Source organism: Scleropages formosus, chromosome 10 (genome assembly GCF_900964775.1).
Source record: "Scleropages formosus chromosome 10, fSclFor1.1, whole genome shotgun sequence".
Lineage (NCBI taxonomy): Eukaryota > Metazoa > Chordata > Actinopteri > Osteoglossiformes > Osteoglossidae > Scleropages > Scleropages formosus.
In genome coordinates, this window is record NC_041815.1 from 13,655,989 (window position 1) to 13,673,222 (window position 17,234).

Sequence of the window (17,234 nt, forward strand, 5' to 3'; positions counted from 1 at the left end):
CTGCCCTCCACCTCCACTCCCTTGCTCTGGCGATTTCGAGTCCTCCTGCTGTCCACCTCATCCTCCTGGTCGAACAGGGGCCGTCCTCGTCCTGCCCTTCTGCGCCTGTCGCTCATCTCCTGCTCGCTGTCACTCTCCACCTCCCGATAATCCTTCCTATTGGCTATGGCTGCTGCTCGCTTGCTCTTCCTCCGTATCACACCCACATCTTCCTCTTCCTCCTCTTCACACCTGCTCTCCTCTGCATCCTCCTGCCCTGAGCCACTGCTCCTTCGCTTTGCCTCTCTACTAGCATTCTTGCTCTCTTCCCCCTGCTTCGTGGTCCTGCTGGCTCTTCCCCTTCGAGTACTGCACTCAGCTTCTTCTTGTTCCTCCTCACTCTCAGCCTCAGAGACTGGACGTTTGCGTGGACGGCGCCGGACATAGCTCAGTCCTGGGACAAGCTTGTGTAGAAGGTCCACAAAGGTCTGCTCAGTCTTGGCCAGGCAGGAGAGCACGGTGCTGCCTGGCTGGTTGTACTCCTCAGCATTGGAGAATACCAGCTTCATGTCTTCTAAGAAGTCACCCCCGTGCCGATACTGGCCATCGGAAAACTTGCGCAGCATAGTCTGGAAGTCCATGGGGTGGGTGATGATGTCCAGGTAGTCCTCTGCCTCTTCAGGAGACACTGGCTCCCTGCAAAAATAAAGTCAGAGGAACCCAGGTCAGTTATCGCCACAAACGTGGCTTTACACCTGCAAGATTAGAGTCAATGTTAATATTGTTGAACTGGATCCAGGAACTTACCTGAAGGGCCAACTATAGCGAAACTTGACCAGCTTGTGCAAGAGCTCTTCACACTTCTCCAGCTCCACAGCCTGTCGACGTGACCCTGTCCTGGATGTCTGGCGCACCTGTAGCACAAAAACAACTTGATGCTCACAACCCTAGACATGCTCACCTTTGAATTACAGCCCTTTCTTTAACTTTACATATCACCACAACCTGAGGAGGAGTGACAGGTGAGGCAATGTCATCACCCCCAAGGGCAAGAGGCCACTAACGCTCTGATGCCCACAATGTGCAGCAAGAACATGCAGCCACAGGGCTGCCAAACAAAAGCCTGTGTGCACCTGCTGTGGGGTGGGGGTTGGGGAGTGAAACCAGATTCCTACTGAACCACCCTTCATTTGAGAGAGTTATATTGCAGCCACATTGTCCTAATGACCAAGCTATGGGAAATTAGGAAAAGTAGCGAGTAGCACTGCTGTCTCACAACAAGACGACATGGGTTCGATCCCCGCTCAGTCTGTGTGGAGTTTGAATGCTCTCCCTGTGTCTGCATGGGTTTCCTCTGGGTGCTCCAGTTTCCTCCCACAGTCCAAAGACATGCTGTTCAGGTTCCCCCCCATAGTGTGTGAGTGACAGTGAGAGTGTGTTCCACTGATGTATGGATGAGTGACCCAGTTTAAGTAGCGTATCTAGCAGTGTAAGTCACCACAGTGAATAAGGTGTGTGGGCTGATAATAGAGTTCATTGGAAGTCACTTTGGAGAAAAGCATCTGCTAAATAAATGTAAATTTACAAAAAAAAAAAAAAAACCACTTTTATAAAGGATTTCACAATGCAGTTCAGTGAAATAACTTATTAAAAATAAAGCATTGGGAAGAGTAAGCGAATAAGAATAAATGCATACTTGTGGAAAAAGGAAAAAACAGCAGATGACCTTAGAGTGCCAGTGTTCAAGTGTTTGCTTCCAGAATAAAAAGCGTATTAACAGAAATCCTGTTGTTGCCCACTTACCAACTCATCGATGTCAGGGGGGCTTCCTGAAGACTTTGGCCGGCCAACCTGAGAGCCTTGGGATGATGGCTTCTTGGCAGCTCCTTTGAAGGCCGTTTTTGAGCGGGACTCCTTCCTCTTGGCCTTCTTGGACCTCACTGTCAGACCCAAAAAAACACATACCATCTTTAACACTATATGAATCAAAATGTTGGGGGGGGGGGGGGGGGGGGACACAAACAAACCCAAATACAGCACCACTACCAAACACAGCACTCACAAAATGTGCAACATTTTCCTCCCTCCATTAAGATGTAGTTAACTGTATTCTTATTCAAGTCTGTAGGTCTTCAGATGTGGCCCCCAATATGGTGTAATGAGAACCCTCTAGCACTCAGAACTGGCTCTCTCTTCTAGTGTTGCAGAAGGGTCATAAAACATCTTTCAGGCACACTTTCTGAGCTACTAACAAGTATATGAACTACATGAACACACCATCTATCACAATCCTCTTCGCATCCCTTATGTGACAAACCGCATTTTGATAATCATGTCCATCTAAAAGTGTGTAGTAAACAAATGTAACTCGGGGCAGCAAGAAAAAAAAAAAAAAAACCCTTGCAAAACTTGAGGTGATGAACACATTAATTTTCTCAGCCAAGAATATACTGCATTACTTTCAGCACATTTGTGCTGAAGTGGATCTTTACTGCAAATGTACCCTCGACCCTAAGCATTTTGTAAATGGAGCTTACTGGAAACCTTTTCACAGCTAACTGGCTGAGACAGAAAAGGTGGAGCTTTTCTTGGACAGTTTTGGTGTTGGATGCAGTGCCAACATTGTCCTTTTGTCACATGAGCTGTTGCCTTTTTGCAGGTGGCAAGCCTGGTCTTGTGATCACTTCCAAAATCAGTGTTACAACTCTATAAAACACAGAACACTTACAGTTGTGCCTGGTGGTTCCCACAGAATTTTCATCTTCCTCCTCTTCATCTTCTGTCTCAGAATCCTCATTATCCTCCTCTTCTTCATCTTCTGTGTCCTCATTATAGTTTCTACAACATTAGAGTGAAACCGAAAGAATAAGAAGCATGACACTAACAGGGTTATTGCGTAGATGTGTTTGCTGGTCAATTTATACATTTGGGACTGAAGCATACAGAGGCGAGATGCAGCAGCTAATGGACTGGTGCAGAAGCAACAACCTGTCCCTGAATAAGGACAAAACAAAAGATATGGTTGTTGACTTCAGGAGAGCACGGAGCAACCAGTCTCTACTCAACATCAACGGCTCCTCTGTGGTGATGATTAACACCACCAAATTCCTTGGTGTTCACGTGCCGGAGAACATCGCCTGGTCCCTCAATACCAACCCCATAGCCAAGAAAGCCCAGCAACATCTAAGATTTCTGTGAAAATTGAGGAAAGAATCTCCCACCCCCTACATCCTGAGAAGATCATCAGGGTCTCTCTCCCCCCCCTCACAGACATTTACATCACACACTGCATTCAAAAAGCCACCAGCATTGCAGATGACCCCCACACACCTCTCATACAAACTCGTCACCCTCCTGCCGTCTGTCAAAAGGTACCAAAGCATCTGGGCCCTCACGACCAAACTAAGTTTCTTTCCCCAAGCCATCGGACTCCTTAATACCCAGGAACTGGACTGACACCACCCACCCACCCAACTGAACACTATTCCATGATACTGTAGACCTACTATTTTTTGCTGCTAATTAGTACATTTTATATCTATAGTATTTATTATATTACAATATCTTTTTTTTTTTTTTTACTGTGTTTCTTGTTTAGTAACTACTGTACTGTCTTGTGCTGTTTGCACATGTCTTGCACACAAGCACTTTCTGTAGTTCTATGCAGATAGCTTTGTGTTTTATGTAGCACCATGGTCCTGGAGGAACGTTATTTTGTTTCACTGTAATACCGTACGTGGTTGAAATGACAATAAGGCCACTGACAATTGGATTTCTGTTTGTAATTATGAACAAATTCAAAAGTTATTTTCCACTAATCCACAATCAACAAAAATACATGGCATTAAATATGTATGATTTTAGTTCACAGGTTAGGTTCTGAAAAACCAGTTGACCAGTTGGTTAAGAAACGGCTGTCCAGTGGAGCATTATGGTGGTCTGCAGCCTATCCCAAAAGAATGCCAGTCTATCGCAGTGTACCCAAAACAGAAATTTAACAACTCTTGAGAGAATGAGAAGTTATGAGGTCATATAAAATCCAGTTACGATAATACCTTGTAAGACTTAAATTTTCAAAATTGCATTTATTAACTGAGCAATTCATCTGTTAAAGATGTGTTTTAACAGCTACTTTTACTGTATGGACACTGAATGTACCAACCTTCCACGAGAGGAGCGACGTGCCACTGCAGGCTGGCAAGCAGGGCACAACCACTCTCCATCAGGAATGGAGTAGAGCGCTGGTCGCAGGCAGAACAAGTGGAAGGCCTTGTTGCACTCATCACACAGGATCAGCTTGTCATCTTCTCCTGGAAGCACAAAGGAAAACTTGCTCACATCACCATTTGTGCGCAGCTTTGGAGTCGGTGCCACTCATTATACACATGGGAGTCACAGTCACGAACATGGAACAACCAACACGGCCACTTGAGGTCCCAGATATCAGCTTTGCCTTAGCCGTGTTTGAGTAGATGCCAGATGTGTAATATAAACCAAACAGGCAGAACGGGCAACAAAATTACAAGGAGGAATGACAACAGATCAGTGATGGCATAGCAGCCATGATATGAACAGGTGCACCCAGAGGGGCACACAGAGGCCAGCTGGGGAGGAGACACAGCAAAACCCAAGGAGAACATGGCGATGTGCGTTATGGTGGCCCATAGAGAAAGCCTGCAGTTATTTGTTTGCCCCCCCAGACGTACTTCACAAAATTTAATGTCTTGGGGGGGGGGGGGGGGGGGGGCAATAGCTAGTTTGGCAGATTTTAAACATTTTACTCTAGCAAGCTGGCTTTATGAGAACAATGTTCAAGCTCTTAATTTCAAACTGAAGGAACAATAGATCCTCCCATATTTAAAATGGCCAGATCTGGAGGAAACCTGCTGTAGCATACTTAAAATTGCATACCTTTCACTAAGATCACAAAAGATCAAGAAAGCCACCAGAAGTATATCATGCACAATGAAGCACGGTACTCAGCTGAGATGAGGGAGTACTTGGTCAATGCCTTCCCTACATTACCAGTAGCCCTGCAGCTGTTCACCTGCTTGCTTTGCTATCCTCACTGCCACTGTCCTCACACTGAGCCTAAGCCTGGACCTGAGCCTGTACAGTTGGAGCACTCCTGACCACACACCTGCTGCAGAGAGAACAGAGATCAGTTCACATTTAGTGATTTACCTCTTAAGTGCTGTACTGCTCTAGGAACAAAAACAAAAGCATATGATTTTAAACAGATCATGGGGCACCATGGTTAGAGCTGCCTTTGGAGCCAGAGACTGCAGGTTCAAATGCCATCTCTAGCTGTAGTACTTGAGTAAGTTCCTTAGACAAAATTTGTCTTGTAAAAAAAAAAAAATACCAAGCTGTATAAATGGGTAAATAATTGTAAGTAGCTTAACTGTGTAAGCTGTGCTGGAGAAAAGTATCAGACAAGTGAATAAATGTAACAATTTCAAAAAAAAAAAAAAAAAAAAAAAAAAAAAAAAAAAAAAAAAAAAACACACACACACACACACACACACACACACACACACACACACAACATGCAAACAGCAGCAAAGCTTGTGTCAGTGACATCCACTTCCTGGAATTCTCCCACTGTGTTAGCCTCCTCCCCCCCCCCCCCCAACTGTTGTAATTTATAAGGACTTACTGAGCTGTTCAGTGAAACAGATTCACAATGTAAGCTGCAACCACTCGTTTGAACTTTCAACCACAGGTGTGAAACGACACATGGTGCTTGGACCCCCCCTACTGGTTAATTTAAGAATTAAAACAAATTAGCAGACATTACTGTTATTTAACAGATGCTTTCTCTAAAGAGATCTACACTGTTGAGCTCCTTTATTTATAGACTTTTTTTTTTTTTTTTAAAAGAGTAATTTAGCATATGTAAAGCAAGAATGGGAATTTGCGTCAAGGTCCTTTGATTGCAAGACACTAACCAGTATGCTCAATGCCTACCCCAGGTCCTGCATCAATGAAAAGGATCACTGGACCAATTTTCACTGGCAGCATAAATGAGGCGGCAGAATAAAGAGGGAGCGGAAAAAGGAAGAGAGAGAGAAAAAAAAAAAAAAAAAAAAATGCGTGTGCGAGTGGAACTCACCTTTCCGGCGGCACACCTTACACCGGGCATTCTCAGCAGACATGTCCCACTTAATGCAAGCATCCAGCATCCCCAGCAACACATGCATGCGGGAGAAGGTCTGGGCCTCACGGATCACCATCTTCCATTTCTCCACTGCAGTCGCCACCTGCAGGACATACATGGAATCGCATGTTTTGACAATTTGTTCATCTGATGAAGTTTCTAAAATATTGTTTTTAGCATTATTCCCCCCCCCATGAAGCAAACTTACAACACTGAAGTGGGGAAAAGGAGACTGGTGCCTCTTGTTGTGAAGGAGACGTTACACTTACCCTTGCTTCCTCCGCCAGCTTTTTCTCCTCATCCACTTCTTCTGCCTTGTTGCTCTCTTCTCCACCCTGTTTTTTCTTTTTCTTCTTCTGCTTTGGGGCCATGAAGCCTTGGAGGAACTTCTTGATCACACTCTCCTGGAGGGTAATGACACACTCTCCAAAGTCTTTTAGGTTCTCCAAACAGCGAACCTGTGGATCAGGGAGAAACAGACAAGAAGCCTGGATAATCATATCAGACCAGCCTACACACGTACAGGAAGAAATGCAAGTTTGCCAATTCTCCCCCAAGGTCCATGCATTTAAATAGATTTTACTATGTGTTGTTGCTCTGGAGCTAATTTTTGCTTGTAAAAGCCTTGAGGCTCCAATAGAAGCATGCTGACCTTCTCCTCAAACTCAGAGATATCATCCATGTATCCCAGACCTCCTTTCTGTAACCGAGAGGCCACTTCAAGGATGTCACTGCGCAAGTACTTGAGCAACTCCTCGTGACCGTCGCAGGTTTTGAGGCGTGGGCTGGCTTTCCGTGCCAGGTGGATGGAGTGTAGGACGTCCTGGTACCTGCACACCACAAACACAGCCAGTAGGACTCCATAAAGTAACACAATGCTAACCCCTCCATACTTACACATATTTGCTAAAATCAAATCACTTGATTTTATTAATTGACAGAAGAAAGAAAAATCTGCAAGTCCCCAACCATACAGAGGATCTGATTAGTCACCTGAACTGCAGATGGGTCTTTAGCTCGCTCTCCCGTACACCCTGTGGGTGTAAGCTCTCCATCAACTCCTCCAGTTCTAACTGCGTGTCACACACAAACCTGTTGCACAATACCAGGAATAGCATCATTTCATCACATTCAGTTTAATCAGATTTTGGTCTAATTTATGCATTCAGCCACAAAAATCACTAGAAAGCTGAAGCTTCAACATGCAGGCCTTACCAGAGGTTCTGCCCACGATTAGGAACGGTAGTTTCAATGGTCTCTGGAGCAACCTGTACTCCTTGCTGGCCTCCCTCTGTACCACACTCTTCTTTGTCAGCCTCTGTAGAGGGGAGGAGGGAAAAGAAAAAAAAATTAGCCATGTTCTTACAATAGTAATAAAAGCTTTGTTTTACAAAGCACCTTTAAACTCAGCTGCTCAAAACACTTTAAAAAGAAAGTTAAATTAGAGTATTATGATAAAACAATGAGAACAAAGGTAGAAATATTTTGTGTGGTTGTGTGGTTTAGTGTGGCCTCTAGACCTGCTCACCTTCACCATCATCCTCCTCCTGCTCTTCATCCTCTTCCTCTTCAGGGGGCAAAGTAAAGCTATAGTCTATACTTTCATGAACCCAGCCTTTCTCAATGTAGAGGCCTGGCACCACATCAGAGAAAAGCCAATACCTACAGAGCATACAAAGAAACAACCATAAACATTATACATTGACTTCTGGAAATTTTATCACTTGTAACAGAGTGGTTCCTCAACTGTTGAGTTCAAACTTTTCAGATGTTTTTCCCCTCTAAAACTAACTGGGGGGGTTACATTTTCTCCAATTATCCATTTCTAAAATGGATATTGTGAAGAGAATGTGATCCATATTTACGCAGGTAGTCAACAAATGGCACCAAAATGCATCCAATTACAACAGGATTATGGCACCTTCTTAATTCCACTTGTTTCACTATATGTGCAGTTTGTGTGTGGTGCTCAGTAATGTTGGCAATTCTAAGAGCACCAATTCGAGGACTACTTGTGCATGGAAACCGAAATGGAGACAAAGAAAGTTGAAGTATCTGTGAAAAGGTCAGTATATACTGGCAACTTCCCAAACCTGTTGTGGTTGCGGTCGGTGCCCAGAGGGACACGTCTTAGAACCAGCTTTGCTTTGGTGATGCCCTCCTGGAAAGCCCGCTCTGCCGCAGCCTTCTGCTTCCGAACCCGCAGCTCCTCTGCCTCCTTCTCCATGCGCTCTGTGGAGGAAGTGGGAACATCCCATTTCTGAGTAAGATTGGGCAAATTAGGTGCTAAACACCACCCAAAATTGAACACTTTAAAGACTTAGTTGTCCAGAGTTCAAAGCAACATTCTCTACAAGAAAATTAAAACTAGCCTAGCCCCAGATGTTGGAACAGCAGCCACATATTTAAAAGACATCATGAAATGAAAATGCAGAGCTTATTCAGCCCATATTGCTGATTCAGGCATCTCTGCCACAAGGGTGGAATATTAACACCACATACCTTTGTTCAGCCTCTCCATTTCTTCCTTCTCCTTTTTGGCCTGAATGGCCATCAGTCTCCTGCTCTTCACTGTGCTGATCAAGTCCTCCACTTGGGGCTCAGACGGTGGCGGCACTGTCTTTGCCTTGCTTGCATCCTTCTTGCTACTTGCCTCTTTTTTATCTGACCTGGGTGCACTGACTGGTGCCCCTCCCTCCACCTTGACCCAGCCAGCCGCAGCACCCTTGGCCTCCATCTCCTCCTTATGACGTTGCTTCTCAGCCCGTCGCCGGTCATTGGCTTCCTTCAAGGAGGCCAAACGTTCCTTCCACAGCTCAGCAGAGCGCTGCTGCATGGCATCCACGTGGTTCTCCACCGAATAGGTCATGAGGATACGGTGACAGAGCGCTACCAGTAGGCCCACCTTCTCCTGGGGACTCAGCTCAAACACCTCGGCAGTCTCAAGCTTCTCCAGAAACTCAGCGCTCACAGCATCGTCGAGGCCACCGAGGGCCCAATCCTCAGACCCCTGGCCGCTGTCCTCACCGTGGCTGTCGCTGGGTCGCAGGCAGAGACGGACCAGCTCCGAGACGGAGTGCATGGTGAGGGGGATTTCCGAGAGCGGCATGTCCAACTCACTATAGCCCTCAGCCAGCTCATCCTGGAGCAGCGTCTGCAGTAGAATCACCAGCACACGGTTCAGGTACAGGAATCCCCCCTTTTCAGCAGCCAGTGCTTCCATGAGAGATGCTGCAGTGATGGGGTACTGGTCATCAGGCATCAGTAAGCCTGAATAGCAGTTCAGAAAGTCTGCAACCATGGCAATGTCTCCAAAGAGAGTGTTGGGCAGGCCCTCTGGCATGTCCACCAGTTTGAATTTCGGAAGGCTCTTCCCCTCCAGCTCCTGATCTTCAAAGCGCCGCTGCTGCTCCAGCCGTACTAGCATCTCTTTCTCTCTCCGCTCCTTGGCACGCTCCCGAAGCTTCTCTTTTATCTCCTCACGCTTCTTGCGCATCACGTCCTGTTTCTCCTCCTCACTCATAGCAGCCCAGCGCCGTTTTTGCTCCAGGAGCTCAGAGCGCTTTTCAACCATATCCCTGAGCTCCTCAGGGAGCCTGCCACGGTCCTCTGCTGACAGTACTTTGGCTGCCTTGGAGATGAGAGAAGACAAGGCATTCTTCTTCTCCTCTTTGCCTTTATTTTCCTTGTAGTAACGGAGCAGGTGGAGAGCCATAGGTGGAAGGGGTTTTGCCAGTTTGGGAGTGCCAGGCCCTGTGCTCTTAGTCCTCTTCTTGGGACTTGAGGAGGAACTACTCTTAGCCATGTCCAGTAGGGTCATTTGCTTCATCTTTGGCTTCTTGGCACCCTTCTCATCCTTCTTGGAGGCCTTCTGGCCATTGATGGCCTTGGTCCCATTCTTCTTGCTTTTCTTGGTCTCACACTGCTTCTTGTTCACCTTGACATCCTCACCACTTGTCTTTTTAGGTGTTCCAGTATTCTTTACTTTCAGGGGAGAGCTGTTCACCTTCTTCTGTGAAGAAAGCAAATAACACCTTTAGTGCAAGAAACTTTATCCACATGCTTTATGTTCATCATATGCTCATCATTTGTCCAAACAAATTATCCATCCTGAAAACAGCTAGGATATATTTTAGCACCTGCATGTGGTCCCAGATGGTGAGACTAAGAGGAAGATTCTTTTGCTTCTTCTTCTTCACTCCCTTTTCACTCAGCACCTCCCCCTCAGTGCTTGCTTCGGCCGTTTTTAGCTTTTTTGGAGGCTTCCCTTCCGAGCTTAGGCTCTTCCGCTTGGTTGATGGGTTGTCAGCCATGTACTACTCGCAAAACAGGGAGAAAGGAAGATGACAAATACTGGCACCCTCAATGAAGCGTGGGAACACATTACCTACATGAAAGTATAACACCATATACCTTATAGGGGTCAAGCAGGAAGTCACTGTACTTGCTAGGCAAATTATACTTTTTCACCAGTTCATCCTCCACCACCCACGGGGCACTTTCTCCCACACCTAGTCGCAGAGCATAGTGCCTGATGAAGTATCGCATGATCTCCTTATTGGGAGGTCGCTCAGTGCGGAAGAGACTATCCACAGGGACATTGCTAATGATCTGAAAAAGATGGCATGTGTAGAAATGCAGATAAAATCCTCAATTCTGAACTGTTATTCAAAATTAAACATAGAAGTTGTTAGTAAAACAAAAGCATTTCATTATTCTTTCCTGAACTTTTAATTTAAATAGCCCCACAGCTATCACATGAAAATAAATGAGTTGCAAAAAGCATTTTTAAAAACCACTGGAGCTATCCCCTTTTATAAGCCTTTACATTCCTGCACTCTTCACCTTGTCTTCGTTGATCAGTTTGACATCATACTTGTGAGGCAGAAATTTTGGCATCACCCATTTCCTCTTCTCCTCCTTCAAGCTGGTGGGAAGTTTCCTAGGTGAGCGGCGGGCCCGGTCACCTGACAACACAAATGTTCCACTTCAGCATGCAACTTGAGCATTTCAAAACCTGAACAAGTACCATTTCACACAACACGTGTAGTCCCATGTGTAATAACACATACACACTGAATACTTATGTAATGAATTTTAAAATTAAACAAACAAACAAGGATCTAGAATGTGTGTCAGTTTTTAAAGAAGAAGAAAAAAAAAAAAACACTTGCAGTGACTGAGGCTTGCTGAGCTGATACCCTACAGAAGTTCTGGCTTAATATACACTTACAGATGCTATCCCTCTTATTCTCTTCTCCTTTGGGCTGCACCTCCTTCTTCTGGTTCTCCTGGCTGGAATTTTCCTTGTCACTGGAAGGTGAGTCACAGGTCCCCTCCAGTTTCTTCTCGATGGCCTCATCTTCTGGCCTGTCCAGCGGATGCACTTGCACCACTTTCACACGAAGGCTTTTGTCCTTCCCCACCTGTGCAGGTGGGAAGACCATACATCTTTATTCACTTCACTGATGCTTTTCTCCAAAGCAACTTACAATTGTTTACCTAGTTATACAGCTGGATAATTTTACTGGAGCAATTTTAGGGTAAGTACCTTGCTCAAGGTTACTACACCTGGAGGAGGGATGCAAACAAGGACTAGGGTCCATATCCAAGGCAGCTCTAAACACTATGCTACCAGCTGTCCCACAGTTGCAGTCTATAGTACTCATTACCTGAAGTGCTCAATTCAGCTGTAGAGACAGGTGACTAATTTGCTTTGCATAACAGCTAAGTAAATTAAAACACAATGAAAATCTAAATCACAATCTCCAGCTTACCAGGAAATCACACTCCTCTTCCACAGCATATTTGGTGAATATCTCCACCCAGGCCTGGTCCACCAGTTTGTCTAGGGAGAGTGTGTTGTGATGGACCATCTCAAGTACTGGCTTCTCAAACCAACAAGGGAATTCCTCTTGAAGTCTGTCAAAACACAGGCACAGACCAAACATTATTGTTTTTATTCTGGGAAAAAAAATGTACCATTACTTCTGAGAACCAAATCAAAATTCAAAACCCTGGTTACTCTGTACAAACGCATCAATAGAACTGCTCCCAGCTATTTACAAGACTTAATCAACTGCTACACCAGGCCCCTTCGCTTGTCTACTTCTGCTTGCTTGGTGGTCCCGCGCACGAAAGGTAAAGCTCGGAGGTTCTTGGTTCTGGGTCCGTTGTGGTGGAATGACCTTCCCCTGTCTCTCAGACCTGCGGAAACTCTGTCTATATTCAAGAAGGGTCTGAAAACTCACCTTTTCCAGATCCACTTCGCCCAAGATCTCTCCAACTCATTTACGGTGTAACTGTTCACGCATCGTAACTCCATAAGCATCCCCAGATACAACCTTTATTCAGCCACTACTCTGGTATTGTTCTTGCTTATTTGTGTATCTTATATTTAAAAAGAAAGAAAGAAAAAAAAACGGTGGGAGGGTATCGAGATTTGTCTATCCTGTGTTTTATGCACCTAGTCGCTCGAACCTTGGTGCAGTAAGCGGTAGGTAACGAACTAGGTTTGCTTGAGACTTTCATGTCTGCAGCTATATCTCCTTCTCTTAATGCAATGCATAAATTGTACTTTTGCTGAGAGGTACGTCGCTTTGGAGAAAAGCATCTGCTAAATGAATAAATGTAAATGAGAACCATTACTTGCACACATGCAAATACCTAGGATAAGTTGTCAAACTATCAGTCCTTTCTATGTATGGCAGTACCATTACAAATATACAGCAACGGCTGTGCAGAACAAATGTCAGCTTAAGTTTACCACAGATACGCAAGTATCCATTGGTCAAGGTTGCCTGAAATTTCAGGAAAAAAACAGCCATGTTTTCATACATGGCTATAAAATGTCCACAAGACAAGGTAGTCCCTGCAACGGTCCTCAAATTTAAACTACCTAGGGGAAATACTGTAGTCCCCAACCAATTTATTCTGCACTATAGCATTCTAGACTACCATAACACAAGTCCTGCCTGGGTCTGAACAAAACAATAAAGCTCAAAGGCAGTAGAGTTCACATAATACCACTACTTCTGCAAATAGTCAAGTTGTTAAATATAATGAGAAAAGCAGCAGCATGAAAGCTCCACATCATCACTGACCCATTTCAGCACTATTCAGTTTTACTCCAACATGGTCAATGCTGCCAGCTAAACTTGATACCAACTATACATCACATGATCACGCTAAGTGACAGGTAGGCTGGCCAATGAATAACCCTCATGTGGTCACAAGGCCCTCACTACACACAAAAGGCGTTCATGAACAACTACAGCAGGAGCATTTATTTTTGTTTCCACACTTAGGAAGTTTACAAATAATTTCCCTTTGTCTTGTTTATTCACCACAAAGCTACACAACGTGCATGATATTCTGAACGAATCACGTGAACCGTTAAACATGGAGCAGTTCCTTACAGTTCCGTGACTTCCTGCTCCTCCTCCCAGGCCTCCTTATGCGTGAGCTGGCTGCTGCCGGTGCTCTTGCAGGTCCAGATGCGTTCATTATACTTCTTGAGGCGTGCCTCATACTCTCTGTGGGAGCGTGCGCTCAGGAAAATGCACACAGACTTACTCATTCCGCCTATTTCAAATTTACTAGCCAAAAACTTTCTCTGGGACAGTTATATCCATAACAGTGTTCACATCTAGGCTGGACTTGGAACAGTCCATTAGTTTTCACGCTGAATATGCAGAGACAATCCGCAATATGTACATGTCAGTTACAGCCCTACACATACTTTACAAACATCATGGCATTTTTTTAATTTTTTAAAAAAAATAAAAAAAAATAAAAAATAAAAAAAAAAAAAAAACTATATAGAGCAGGTATTCAAGAAACAATTGTGTTCTGTGGTAGAAGGAGCATCTACTACAGAATGCCCCAGAAAAGACTGCAAAAATGGGAAAACTATCAGTTATGAGCACTTAGATTATAGCAAGGAAAAAAAAAATAAAGTGCTATACATTTGTAGATCCAAAGAAGAAAAAGAAACACACACACTTTTGACTCTTTCTGGATACTGGACAACCCTGAGATATGAAAGGGTTGACTGTCATCTTTCATTACCAAAAGCAGCCGGGCCAGGGCAGTGACCTCACCATCACTTAGTGCACCGTCAAGCAAAATCATCTGCCTTGATATCAGCAGCCTTAGTCACTCACAGTTTCAAGATGTATTTATTTTTTGTAAAAAAAAAAAAAAAAAAAAAAAAAAAAAAAAGCAATCCCATATAACTTAAAAACATTAAAGTCATATCTGCACATATTTGGCAAAAAGCATCTTTAGAAAGGCTTGAGATGAAGCTGAAAGCCCCGCTGGCACCCAGTTCCAAGTCCTAACGCAGGGCCACATGTCAGAGGACAATGCAGACGATAGGAAAACCCCCGACGAGTGAAACACAGCAGTATGGAGCTGGCAAATCACAACAAATTGAAAGTGAAAACACTAAAGCACACGGCAAACCCAGCAAAAGCTTCTTCGCCAATTTCAGGAGGACCACACAGGTCTTAAATATGAGAGACACGGAAGTCATAAGGTGGTTTTTTTCCCCCCCTGCTGTTAAGTTATCACAGAAGTAACACTTTCAAACGTGACCACAGCTACATGCCAACTAGGCATCACTGCAAACAACTGTCAGTGACAATAACAGCGCCTTTAATAAGTCTTTAAAAAAGCCCAGTTTCTCACGTCTTATCCTCAAAATAGCCGCGTCTGTACGTTCAAAACCAGTCTGCCGTGCACTAGAAACAGCAGCAGCTCTACCCTGAAAATGCATGTAATGAAGAGGCCACATGTTACATAGAGGGAAAACAAGGCTCATCACCAGGAGTTACATTGTGATCACTGGCGACACTCCTGACTCCACACACACTCACATCAACGTGCATCACTATATGGATGAGCTACACTGTCATGATTAGTAATTACTCTTCAGGAAACACACACACACAGCAACGTGCAACACAAAGGAGTTACACTCATTACTTAACACTCCTCCTCCTGACTCGGAACACGCAGAAACACTGCAGTTTCCGCTGTGGATGCAGTCGAGTGATGTTCGAGACCCGCACACGTCTTTCGTTTCGTATGAACACAATGAAAGCCACGTGTCCATACACTTCACTCGCGTTCTTCTTCTGTAAAATAAACACACATCAAGACGGCAACGCTAAACGGGAAACACACACACACACACACACAAGCTGGAGAAGAGCAGGTCGACCTCGCTGGTGTAAGAGCAACAAAGAAAGGGCAGTGATGTGACATGAGAGGAGCCTCCTGTGACAAAATGTCACCGGCAACGTGTGCGTGTCGGGAGGAGAGAGGAGGACCCGAGCCCTTTGTCTCAGCCGGACACCGTCGGGGAGAAGAGACACGCTGGAAACACGCTACACTGGGCCAGTTCGAAAGCAGCCGACTGCATAATCATGACACAGAGATTAGAACAGGCGAACGCGGCGGAGATCCGAACAACAAAAGCCGTAAACAAACAGCGCTCGTTTTCATCTGCGCGGCACCGTTCGTTCCGAACCGCACGTGTGGGTTCGGCGCTGGCGCCACAGAAATGAACGCGAACGTTTCAAAAAGCAGCATTTGTCGCCAGGGCGGTGTTTACGCGGTGCGTGTGGGCGAACAGAAAGGATACTCTTTGTTGGTGAAGGCCTCCTTCGTGTGCTCCACGATGTAGAGCTCCTCTCCGGGGCCTGGCGGCTCGGCCAGCGGCTTCGCCAGGGGAAACGGCTTCCGGCCCAGCAGCGGCGCCATGGCGCGAGTGTGTGCGCGCGCGAGACAGAGGAGGGGGGGGCGAGGAGGGAGAGAGAGATCGCGCGCGCGCGACAGAGAGAGATCGCAGCGCGAGGGCGACTCCGCTCAGCTCAGCTCAGCTCAGCTCGAGGATGGCGAATTAATAGCGACCGCCTCGAGAGAAAAACGTTGTCGTATACTCAAAGAAAGAAAAAAAAAAGAAAGAAAGAGCGCAGAGACGACGAGCGACCAGCCTCCGCGTTCCAGAGAGCCTTCCGCTCGTCAACACCGCCCGCTAAGCGTTTTAGCCTCTCAGTCCGAGGATCCTGTGCGCGAGACGGCGATTATCATATCGCACACGGCCGCGCGTTCAATCGCATCGCCGTCCGGGTACGTCCTCGCGAGAAGCCGGTGGCGGCGTCATTGTATTCCTCCAAAAAGGCAAAAATTGTAGAGGTAAGCGGTTCGAAGTTGACAGCTGCGCTCCGCGGCTGTATTCGGTGAAACTTAGAGACGGACGGAGGCGGAGAAGTGAGCCTCGTTGGGTCCAGTGCCAGTCAGTGTGACAGTGAAGGCGCTCGGCTGACTATGTGGCCGGCCCTACCGTCTCTTCCACACCACTATTCCTCTACTTAGCTCTTTTCGCCGCGGCCGATGTTCGTTCCCGCGCTCCCGGCACTGTATGACACGTGGATGGGTATTTTGCGACGGATGCGAAAACAAAACGACAGGGTGAAGTCTTGGTTGAAAAATGGCGGGAGTTCCTACTCCGCCGGCAACATTCGGTTCAACCCTAAAACTCCCGTTACCTCGGCAGCAAGCGGCGTCGCCCGGATTTATCCCGCCCTCATCTTTCTTTTCATTGGTGCTGGCGTCGCAGCGCGCGCAGCAGGGCTCGTTCATTGGTCCGTCGAACGGTCATTCTGCGCACTGGTTCCACCCACTGACATTGAACTCCGCCTTCAACGGGGTAATGTGGTTCCTGGGCTGAACTGGAGGGTTAAAGGTTAGCTAATGTCAACTGAAATCACTGAATTTTTCACTGTAAACATGCTTTAATCACACACACTAATCCAGAAATGCGCTCACACTGTGGCCCCACCCCTGATTTCGTTAATTTCGTGCAATACGGCGGGGAAGAAGAAAAATAACATTTTTGCATTTGGCCATAGGAATGGCTTATCCTAAATTATGTTCCGACTAATTGAAGAAACAAGTTTGTAAGGAAGCTACTCTGGTTGGGTGAAAAAACATATCATTTCATGCAATGGCTTGTATACAAGCCTGTTTGAATGGTAGTTCAAACACAACCTTAAAAACATTAAATCCATTGTAAAATATCGTGGTT

The 17,234-nt window shown here is 45.7% G+C and overlaps 1 protein-coding gene across 2 annotated transcripts in view; it reads right to left on the reverse strand.

Annotated features, from left to right (window-relative positions):
* The window catches only part of baz1b (bromodomain adjacent to zinc finger domain, 1B), an 18,733-nt gene extending 1,770 nt beyond the window's left edge, over positions 1-16,963 (reverse strand). The window contains exons 1-21 of one of the 2 annotated variants that reach the window (XM_018732503.2): positions 15,789-16,963; positions 13,558-13,674; positions 11,917-12,061; positions 11,373-11,565; positions 10,985-11,106; positions 10,553-10,750; positions 10,279-10,455; positions 8,642-10,151; positions 8,233-8,371; positions 7,668-7,801; positions 7,355-7,457; positions 7,133-7,231; positions 6,792-6,969; positions 6,409-6,597; positions 6,095-6,242; positions 5,027-5,122; positions 4,142-4,289; positions 2,708-2,817; positions 1,783-1,919; positions 787-893; positions 1-675 (exon numbers count right to left, since the gene is read on the reverse strand). The exon at positions 1-675 is cut by the window's left edge and continues 1,770 nt beyond it. In XM_018732503.2, coding sequence (XP_018588019.2) covers positions 1-675; positions 787-893; positions 1,783-1,919; positions 2,708-2,817; positions 4,142-4,289; positions 5,027-5,122; positions 6,095-6,242; positions 6,409-6,597; positions 6,792-6,969; positions 7,133-7,231; positions 7,355-7,457; positions 7,668-7,801; positions 8,233-8,371; positions 8,642-10,151; positions 10,279-10,455; positions 10,553-10,750; positions 10,985-11,106; positions 11,373-11,565; positions 11,917-12,061; positions 13,558-13,674; positions 15,789-15,907 — 4,844 coding nt within the window. In that variant the 5' untranslated portion in view covers positions 15,908-16,963. The remainder of the gene's footprint in view (positions 676-786; positions 894-1,782; positions 1,920-2,707; positions 2,818-4,141; positions 4,290-5,026; positions 5,123-6,094; positions 6,243-6,408; positions 6,598-6,791; positions 6,970-7,132; positions 7,232-7,354; positions 7,458-7,667; positions 7,802-8,232; positions 8,372-8,641; positions 10,152-10,278; positions 10,456-10,552; positions 10,751-10,984; positions 11,107-11,372; positions 11,566-11,916; positions 12,062-13,557; positions 13,675-15,788) is intronic. The other variant, XM_029255734.1, reaches the window with a different exon arrangement.
* Between the last annotated feature and the right edge of the window lie 271 nt (positions 16,964-17,234).